At 45.5% G+C, this 9,520-nt stretch overlaps 1 protein-coding gene and 1 long non-coding RNA gene across 2 annotated transcripts in view; both read left to right on the top strand.

The window, feature by feature from the left end:
• Window positions 1-3,075: 3,075 nt before the first annotated feature.
• unc80 (unc-80 homolog (C. elegans)) overlaps window positions 3,076-9,520 on the top strand; it is a 45,556-nt gene continuing 39,111 nt past the window's right edge. The window contains exons 1-12 of the mRNA XM_017308976.1: window positions 3,076-3,549; window positions 3,757-3,805; window positions 3,997-4,153; window positions 5,437-5,765; window positions 5,832-5,955; window positions 6,034-6,098; window positions 6,239-6,381; window positions 6,702-6,757; window positions 6,960-7,024; window positions 7,165-7,307; window positions 8,177-8,353; window positions 8,979-9,028. Coding sequence (XP_017164465.1) covers window positions 3,458-3,549; window positions 3,757-3,805; window positions 3,997-4,153; window positions 5,437-5,765; window positions 5,832-5,955; window positions 6,034-6,098; window positions 6,239-6,381; window positions 6,702-6,757; window positions 6,960-7,024; window positions 7,165-7,307; window positions 8,177-8,353; window positions 8,979-9,028 — 1,450 coding nt within the window. The 5' untranslated portion in view covers window positions 3,076-3,457. The remainder of the gene's footprint in view (window positions 3,550-3,756; window positions 3,806-3,996; window positions 4,154-5,436; window positions 5,766-5,831; window positions 5,956-6,033; window positions 6,099-6,238; window positions 6,382-6,701; window positions 6,758-6,959; window positions 7,025-7,164; window positions 7,308-8,176; window positions 8,354-8,978; window positions 9,029-9,520) is intronic.
• On the top strand, window positions 6,851-7,360 carry LOC108167207 (uncharacterized). Its single transcript, XR_001777567.1, has 3 exons — window positions 6,851-6,881; window positions 6,960-7,024; window positions 7,165-7,360. It is a non-coding gene; the product is annotated as an uncharacterized LOC108167207 (long non-coding RNA).

Here is a 9,520-nt window from a genome sequence, read left to right as displayed (position 1 = left end):
ACAAAAACTTCACTGATTTCTACTCAAATATTAATTTGAATGTTGGTCCAGAAGAATGTTTAGTCACAAATGAAACTGATTGTGGTTTGGTTAGCATTAGCTAGCTAATGACCAAATAAACAACAAAACTATCATTAAAATTTGTTGAAAAAATGTAMAATTTCTGAAACTATGTATTCTGGTTTGCATTTTCTTTCATTTTTATTCAACGGCTAACAGCTAGCTTCATGGTTAGCTTAATCTGCTGACACGAAAGTGCGGTTAATTCTGTTATTCGACCTGTAAACGTTGTCAGTAGTGTTGTCCCACGCTTTGGCCGCTAAATTGGAAAGATTCCAAGAAGTACACTGATCCATCCCATAAACATTGTGTAGCTGACCCAGAAGTGTTTACAGAACACAGAGTGAGATTGATTAATTTGGTTAGCATTAGCCAGTCAATGAGAGGTATTGTGTTTGGTTTTCATTTGGAGCCAAATGCAAATTCAGACACAGGCTCAGATGTGAAGTGAGTTATTTTTCACTTTGAAAAATCAAAACTTGCAGATGAAGGGAACAGGGCCTGAAAGAGAAACAGAGAAATGGAAGAAACCAGGAGCKTAAATATCAAAACATAGGTGAAAATGACAAAAAGGAACCAGATGGACTAATCGGAGGAAAAGAGGTACAATTAACACAAAAGAAAACTAAGATTCAAAAACTACAAACCTAGAGGAAAACCCTGAAAATCTAAAATAAATAAATGTATACAAGAAACAAAACTGAAAGAAAATGAATGTCTATGGAAATAATAATGAGCAAAAAAAAAATGAACTGAACATGTTGAGACCATAGGAACATAAATGAACAAGGGAATGATCAGAACAACTCAAACAAAATCCCAAACACCCAGAGATCGTGACAGGAGGAGGATGAGTCATTATTTAGGAAAGTCAGCGTTGGCACCAAAGCTGGTTTGAGTCACATGTTTTGTTGCTGTTTATTTCTTCTTTGTGGGGATTAAAATGATGTTTAAAGGAAGAACATTTTTCTTTATCTTTTGGGAATGCTAAAAGTTATTGTTAATTTACAGAGAATGGATAAAAAATAATGGTGACTTTCCAGTGAGCTGCCTTGTTGGTGGTCACACTCAACAAACAGACTACAATTCACACAGGGTCACCAAAATCTGACAGCAGATTGGAAAATATCATCTGATCCATATTGTTTTGTTTTCTCTTGCTTTGAGCACAGAGACTGAGGGTTTTYCTCTATYAAACATGCTATTTATTTTTGTCTCTGATGCCTGCTGGCCTCTGGTTTGCAACCAGCTTCTTACTATGAGAAACCAGCAAGTTCCTCCCAGTGTCAGAATCTCACTGAGGAAGAAACTGCATGAGGTTTTCTAACACTTTAATATGTCTGCTGTAACGCATATAAAACATGGTAATAGAGTTTCAATTTACAATTTTTATATCTTTGTATCATGTGGTAGATCTCAGCCGGCTGGTGGGAAAAAAAATAGATCTTGGTGTCAAAAGGTTTGGGTACCCCTAATCTAATCACCCAAACCGTCCTGGTTCTGATCTGAACAGAACCCCGACAAACCGGTGGATGTCATAATATGCATCCATTATGCCAGTTTACAGGAAGAATGACAAATATTGTACAATTGGGATTATTTTATGAACAGGCTGTGGAGGAGCTGATGAGTAGTAATTGAACCCACCTGTATGGAGGGAGACAAGAGGAACCGGAGCCACAGAAGTTTATTTCTTGGATTGGTGCTGACAGGAGGGTGGATCCATGTGACAGGAGAAGAGGCTGGTTGCCTCTTTTAGGGAGCTGAGTGTTAGATGTGCCCTTTCAGCCAGACCTGACCTACCTGGTGGARGTGTGATCCAGCACCTCAAGTGGAGCCTCACCTGCCAGAACCACAGGGTGACCAGGTGTTTCTGTTCAACACAGGTGTGTCATACCCTTTAACCCCATGAGGTGAGGGCGTTTTAAGAACTTAAAAGTATATGCAAAGCTTCCATCCGAAAGAATTCATTGTAACTACATGTGAATGAATTAATGTACTTTATTAATCCCAGAGGGAAATTCACATTTCAGTACAACCTGTCCAAAAAAAACATAAAAACTTCACACATGACAAAAATAGTTTATGAAGCATTTTATTTGTTTTCTCTTCATAGAACATAAATGGGGGAAAAAGAGTGAGAGACTGGATTTAATTTCTCTTTTAGTTGAGCTTACTTGCTTTTTCCATGCATGAAATATTAAAAAAGCAGCATGTTCTTTCAGTTAAGAAATTTCAATGATACTTTTTTAATTTTATACTGAAAGAAGCAAAACACCCAACCATTGTTTTGATGCCTTGGTTGACATATAAAGTTTGATCAAACTGGACGAAAATAAAATTAAACACAGGAGCTTACCATTTTATCCTGTTAGGGAAGTTTCTTCTTGTATCGCCTCACAACCAATCAAAACATAGGAAATAATTTCAAGTTTTGGGGAGGATTAAATAAATATACTGCAGTCCAATTAAAAAAAAAAGAGTAAAATAACCTTTTTTCTTCTTCTTTTTTTGTACTGTAACCGGGTAAGTTAAGAACAAATTCTTATTTAAAAGAACACACTTTAAAATTAACAAACACTAACAGCACTGTTGAATCATAAAACGGAACAATAGGGACAAGGGCATATTATAAAATTGGCATAACATTTTTAGCTGAAGCATGTGCAGGTTTCAGACAGCATCTGCTTTAAATTACTACACACATGCATAAAACCAATAGAAAACCACCCACATGTCTGATGCTGCCCTGGGCAACCGCCCATATGGTCCACATCGAACGTCACCTGAATACAATACACGAGCTTTACGACCGATATGATCAGGTTAGGAAAAGTGAAATCATCGTTAGTTAAACGGTGTGTTTCATCTTTCAGTCCCCGCATAGGTGTTAAAAAAATCAGCCTTCATATTTAATTATAAAACAGWAAGACATCTGTAATCCTGGTTTATCGGATGAAGGTCAGACTTGATGATGATGTTTCTTCCCAGGTCATTAACCAACCTGTTGATGCTGACAGATGTCAGCAGAGACTTTAGAGTCTTTAGACGAGCTGCACCCCGAACAGAGCCCCCCTCTGCGGGGTGGAGGAACCAGAAACGATCGGCTCCAGCCCGCTGCTCCGCGGAGGTGCAGAAATCATTTTGCTCTCCCCCTTTTTCCTCCTCCTCCTCCTCCTGCCGCCGCTCTCTCTCCCTCTCAGTTTCCACAGCCGCCGATCGACACTTGCAGCCATTTTACGCAGGATGAACCCAATCATGTGCTGAGGAGGGAAGCGGGGGAGGAAGGCTGTGCGGATCACCTGGACGGAGCCAGGAGCCGCAGCCGCAGCCGCAGCCGCAGCGGGAGCGCCAGCCGCGGCTCCCGGTCAGCCAGCAGCACCGGTCCGGGGACAACATGGTGAAGAGGAAGAGCCTGGACGAAAACGAGCCGGAATGCGGGAAGGGAGTCCCGTTCCCCATCCAGACCTTCCTCTGGAGGCAGACCAGGTCGGTGGAGGCGGGATAACAGGTGTCTGGTATTGGTTCGGGTTCGGTTCTGGAGGGAGATGTGGAGGAGAGGGAAGGGGGCCTGGAGGTGGTTGCATGTTTGATGTAAAGTGCCGCACCTGGAAACGCAAATTTGCCCCCAGAAAGTAGGGCAGGCGCAGCTGTGGTGGAGGTAATCTGATTCCAATCATGTTAATGTGGTTTCAGTGCTTTCCTGCGGCCGAAGTTGGGGAAACAGTATGAAGCKTCCTGCGTGGTGAGTCATAATCTGTCTGTTTTTACCTTAATGCACCTGCAGGCCGGTGCTTTTCCTGCTTCAAGTGAACTCATCTCCATAATGCTGCTGCTGCTGCTGGAGGGGCCACCCGGGCCCCTCACACAGCAAAGAAAGGCTGCTTTAATCCCCGTTTGTCCCCCCCACCCCTGTGCCTCTGGACGCCGGCCCAGTCCTTTGAGCGGGTCCTGGTGGAGAACAAGCTGCACGGCCTGTCTCCGGCGCTGTCCGAGGCCATCCAGAGCATCTCCCGCTGGGAGCTGGTCCAGGCTGCGCTGCCCCACGTCCTGCACTGCACCTCCATCCTGCTGTCCAACAGGAACAAGCTGGGTGAGGCTCTGGTGATCCTACACAAGGACTTTTTTTGTTGCTTTTTTTCTCCAGTGTATAGGATTGGTTCAACTTTTTCCTGCCTAATTAATCCAGTTAATCTAGTTTCTATTCATTCATTACAGATCAGTTTATGTAAAAACCCATTTGATTAAAGAGTTAATTTAGATGGTGGCTGTGGAGAGGAGAGATCTCCTGTAGCAGTCTGTATTACAACTAATTTGAAGAAGCCTCTGACTGACTCACTATGTAGTTAGAGAATATGATTAACCACCTAATTCATTCAGTACAGCAGAATTTTAATTCAGGTCTATTTTAAAATGCACAAAGTTCAGTTTGAGACAAGTTAACCAGTTACAAATACAGTAAACCTCCACCGGGTTTAGTGCTTTTCTGTAAACGTTACACTGTAAAATGCAGCTTGAGAAACTAAAATCTAAACACTACTAGACAGGCTATAGGCTGGTGTTTACAAAGCAGCCAATCCAGGAGCAGCCTTTACTTACTGTGGCACTGATTGGCTGAAAACCAAAATTAAGGAATCGGGTAGATATTGGCTTCTATGGCTACGGTGGTTTCCACYACGAATATTATGCGTATTAATGTATATTTGGTGTTTGAACTGTAGAAATAGACAGATGTGTTTCTAGAGGAGATCTCAAGCATTTGAAACCTAATTCTGATCCAGTTGAGAGAAGGAGAGAGAGAGAGAGAGAGAGAGAGAGAGAGAGAGAGAGAGACTGCAGATTCTTAGTTGTCTAATGATTTCAGTCCAAGTCAGTTCTGTATGTTTTTTGATTCAGTTTAAACCGATTATATACATCCTGGTTAGTTCCAGTTAATTTGCATAAGGTGAGTAATGAGTGATGCAGCTTCAGTCCAGTTACCTTCAGTTACAAAGTGTGGTACAGCAGAACAATGCCCTGTTGTGTGTTCGGGTCTGTTATCAGTTAAATGTTTAAAGATTGCTACGACAATCCATTCATTCTGGAGTCAGAGTTTGGTTCTGTAYGTTCCAAACATGTCCTGTCATAGACTGATGAAGCCAAACAGCTAAAAGCAATAACCGGCYATCTCCATTTGTAGCTTCACAGCCAATGAAAATGCAGGRAAAAGATCCCATGCTGCTTGTAAAGCAGTAAGACGGGGAACCACAACCATCAAACCAAAAGTTCACCTGTTAAGTGTTGTGTTTGCTCCCCCATGTTTAATGCCATCCTGGGTAGCTGCCACCTGCTGTCCTCTGGACGTCAGAGGTAAAGTTGTCCTTCCCCCCCTGTCAGGCCACCAGGACAAGCTGGGCGTGGCGGAGACCAAGCTGYTGCACACGTTGCACTGGATGCTGCTGGACGCCGCACAGGAGTGCAACCAGGAGGCGTTGGGCAACCAGGGCTGGTCCAGGGGCGGCAGCAGCAGCAGCGCCTTCCTCCAGCCGCTGGGGAACCAGGGCTCCTCCCCGGGGGGCCCCGGCTCGGGCTCCGGCTCGGGGCTGCAGCACGGCAGCTCCCTGCTGGAGGATGACGAGAGCGCGCGGGCCAAGCTGTTCCACAAGAGCATGGCCACTGTGGAGCTGTTCGTGTTCCTGTTCGCGCCACTCATCCACCGCATCAAGGTGCGTTCCGCTTCACACCCGGCACCAGAACCGGGGCTTTCCGGAGTCTAACATTTGTCTGTCCAGGAGTCGGACCTGACCTTCAGGCTGGCCAGCGGCCTGGTGATCTGGCAGCCCATGTGGGAGCACCGGCAGCCCGACATCCCGGCCTTCACCACCCTAATCAAACCAGTCCGGAACATTGTGACGGGTAAACACCAGACCAGAGGGGGTCTGTTCTCATTTGTTCATGATCAGGATCATAACGGGCTCTGTTCTGTCCCGCCAGCTAAGAGGAACTCCCCAGTCAACAACCAGTGCAGCCCCCAGGGGTCTGCCAACCAGAGTCCCCTGGTGAGTCAGTGTTTAGCTGCTCTCTCGTCAGATTCAGCCTGGCGGTYCGTCCCCTTCTGGTTCCTGCCTCTGGGATTCATCAACGCCACATGTCCGCCCTTCTTCCTGTCTGTCTTATCTGCCCGTCTACAAACCCACAGGGCTTCCAGGTGGTCTGTGAAGCCGGCCAATCAGATTCCTCCTCCCCTGCAGCAGGTGAGCARAGCTGTCGCCGTGCCAACTCGGTGGAGAAGGGAGGGACATCCCAGCAGCCCCCGGCGGCCAAGGGGCCCTCCAAGAAAAAGTGAGCACCTTAACCTGAAGTCCAACAGGGTTTAATAATGATGAGCTGATGTTCATATTAACATCATATTTGATTAGTTATGATACGTTGTGGTACATTTTATACATCAAAATGTGAGTATTTTTGTCACGTTTCTCCTTGTGAATCTCCTTCTGGATTAGGATTTCTGTTTTTCTGTCATATTGATTCAGTCACACTCTGATCCACTCCCATAATATTCCTTGATAAAATTTTTTAAAAAACATTAAAAAAATGTTCATGTTCAGAGTAGAAGGTTATTGTAATCAGGGTTTTATTTTGGTTTTTGACCTGACTTTTAGATCAGGGCCTGTTTATTTTAAATCCGGACCCTCCAACTGCTTCCCAAGAAAAGCAGGTGTTTCCATAGCAACCAGAGACTTTCTACCTCCTCCGGTAGACATAGCAGCCGTTTTCTAATTTTATATGATGAGGCCTGGAAACGTTACANCTAATCAAACCAGTCCGGAACATTGTGACGGGTAAACACCAGACCAGAGGGGGTCTGTTCTCATTTGTTCATGATCAGGATCATAACGGGCTCTGTTCTGTCCCGCCAGCTAAGAGGAACTCCCCAGTCAACAACCAGTGCAGCCCCCAGGGGTCTGCCAACCAGAGTCCCCTGGTGAGTCAGTGTTTAGCTGCTCTCTCGTCAGATTCAGCCTGGCGGTYCGTCCCCTTCTGGTTCCTGCCTCTGGGATTCATCAACGCCACATGTCCGCCCTTCTTCCTGTCTGTCTTATCTGCCCGTCTACAAACCCACAGGGCTTCCAGGTGGTCTGTGAAGCCGGCCAATCAGATTCCTCCTCCCCTGCAGCAGGTGAGCARAGCTGTCGCCGTGCCAACTCGGTGGAGAAGGGAGGGACATCCCAGCAGCCCCCGGCGGCCAAGGGGCCCTCCAAGAAAAAGTGAGCACCTTAACCTGAAGTCCAACAGGGTTTAATAATGATGAGCTGATGTTCATATTAACATCATATTTGATTAGTTATGATACGTTGTGGTACATTTTATACATCAAAATGTGAGTATTTTTGTCACGTTTCTCCTTGTGAATCTCCTTCTGGATTAGGATTTCTGTTTTTCTGTCATATTGATTCAGTCACACTCTGATCCACTCCCATAATATTCCTTGATAAAATTTTTTAAAAAACATTAAAAAAATGTTCATGTTCAGAGTAGAAGGTTATTGTAATCAGGGTTTTATTTTGGTTTTTGACCTGACTTTTAGATCAGGGCCTGTTTATTTTAAATCCGGACCCTCCAACTGCTTCCCAAGAAAAGCAGGTGTTTCCATAGCAACCAGAGACTTTCTACCTCCTCCGGTAGACATAGCAGCCGTTTTCTAATTTTATATGATGAGGCCTGGAAACGTTACACCAGCAGAGTAATAGTCAGGGAACGTCACCATGTTGGCGGGGAGTGAAAAATGAGCCCTTCAGGCTTCCGTCAGATAAACTGCTCAGCTTATATTAATAGCTGTTCTGTCTCATCAGGCAGACACAGAGGCTCTTCTCTCACTGTTCTCACTTTAACCCACATAACCAGGGTAATTGTGCTCAAGTAATGTCTGATCTGGCATCAAAGCTGGGGAGAATCTCTATCAATGAGGAAATATTCCAAAATTGTTTKGTTTTTTTTGTATTCCATGTGGGTGTTTTTGTTTTTCCAAGTCTGTCACATCAGGTTGGATTCATTCATGYGATTCAGAACCATGACAATCCCACAAATCCAGGTCTTGTTTATGGGCTGTGGGGGTCCTGATGTGTCTGTCCTGCAGGCCTCAGGTGGGATTAGAGGCTCCGTTTCTCTGTTTCCTCATCAGTCAGACTCCCGATTTTATCCCTCCTCCTCCACTCTGCGGCCGTTTCCGGCGTGGGCCGATCCACGCCGTTCGCTCCCGTCCCGTCTCCGCGGCGCCATCCGCACCTCTCGCCAAGCCGCTGCTGATGCGGAGGTAGTTTCCATGGCGACCCAGGCTGCTGCATCTTCCCCCTTGTGCCRGGGACTGTCGTCACTGGGTCTCCGTGGCAACCCGACAACAGCAGAGGAGGGAAGGAGGAGGCGTCGTCCGCTACGGCTCTCCGCAGATTATCCCAGCCCTCCCTCTGTCCCTCGCTCCCCTTCTTCTGGTTCCCAATATGTTTCTCTGCAGCGAGCGCTGACCTTCATCCAGCTTATTTATAGTGGACTCACGTAGGCCAAGGCTCCGTCTCTCCCCCCCTCCATCCCCCTGCTGCTGCCCAGAGGATGCTGAAGGCGGGCTCTGCCCTTGTTCTCCATCCTCCTCTGATGGATTATTAATGAGGCATTGTGGCAGGAGGAGTGGACAGCAGGACCCTTTTGTTATTATCCCCGTTGACTGACCAGATTTCTAGATTAAAGCAGTGAGAGTTGAAGTGAGGCGGAGCAGTAGAACGTGAGTCCCGACAGCAGAAGCCGAGCCGCGTCATGCTTCGTCCTGTAAACTCCATCCCCAAATGGAACTCTTGTCTCCCAAAATAATCCCGGCCATGCAGGCCAGTGATGTGTGCTGTGATTTCTCAGAGYTGTCAGCTTCCCCTCATTCTCGTTTTAACTAGATTCACCCCATCGACTGGCTGTGATCAGTACAATGTGCTTATAATGGCAGGTGTGGTCCCATAATACCAGATTGTAAAGAAAATRGAAATAATCGCCATCTATCTGTTCTTCATATCTGTTCAGAGGAATGTCCACCAGGTAATCACTAAATAACTTCAATATTTAGTGAGATAAAAACAAAACATCCAAAATATGAATAATCACCCAGTTTAACAGGGAAATGTGCTGGTTTCTGTTAAAATTCTGCTATATACATGGAGAAACGGCCGWATGCAAAGACATTAAAAATCAAGTAGGAAGTTTGTGTGTTAACACAAAGTCAACCAGGACAGATGAYGGCAACAAGCTTCAAGAACATTTTACTACATGAAGTTAGAAAATTGGGAGTAGATACAAAACTAAGTCATTTATAGCATGGTTCCCATCAGCCGAGTTCAGCCCGTTTTAATCCAACTCCGGTCCATTTATCTTGAAAGTCCGGTTTGGTTGGTAAAGTGTGAACGCAGAATCAAACTCTAAAGTTTGATCCCACAAGTCTTTT

This window comes from Poecilia reticulata, linkage group LG2 (assembly GCF_000633615.1).
Source record: "Poecilia reticulata strain Guanapo linkage group LG2, Guppy_female_1.0+MT, whole genome shotgun sequence".
In the NCBI taxonomy this organism is placed as follows: domain Eukaryota; kingdom Metazoa; phylum Chordata; class Actinopteri; order Cyprinodontiformes; family Poeciliidae; genus Poecilia; species Poecilia reticulata.
This window is presented reverse-complemented; position numbering and strand designations above follow the sequence as displayed.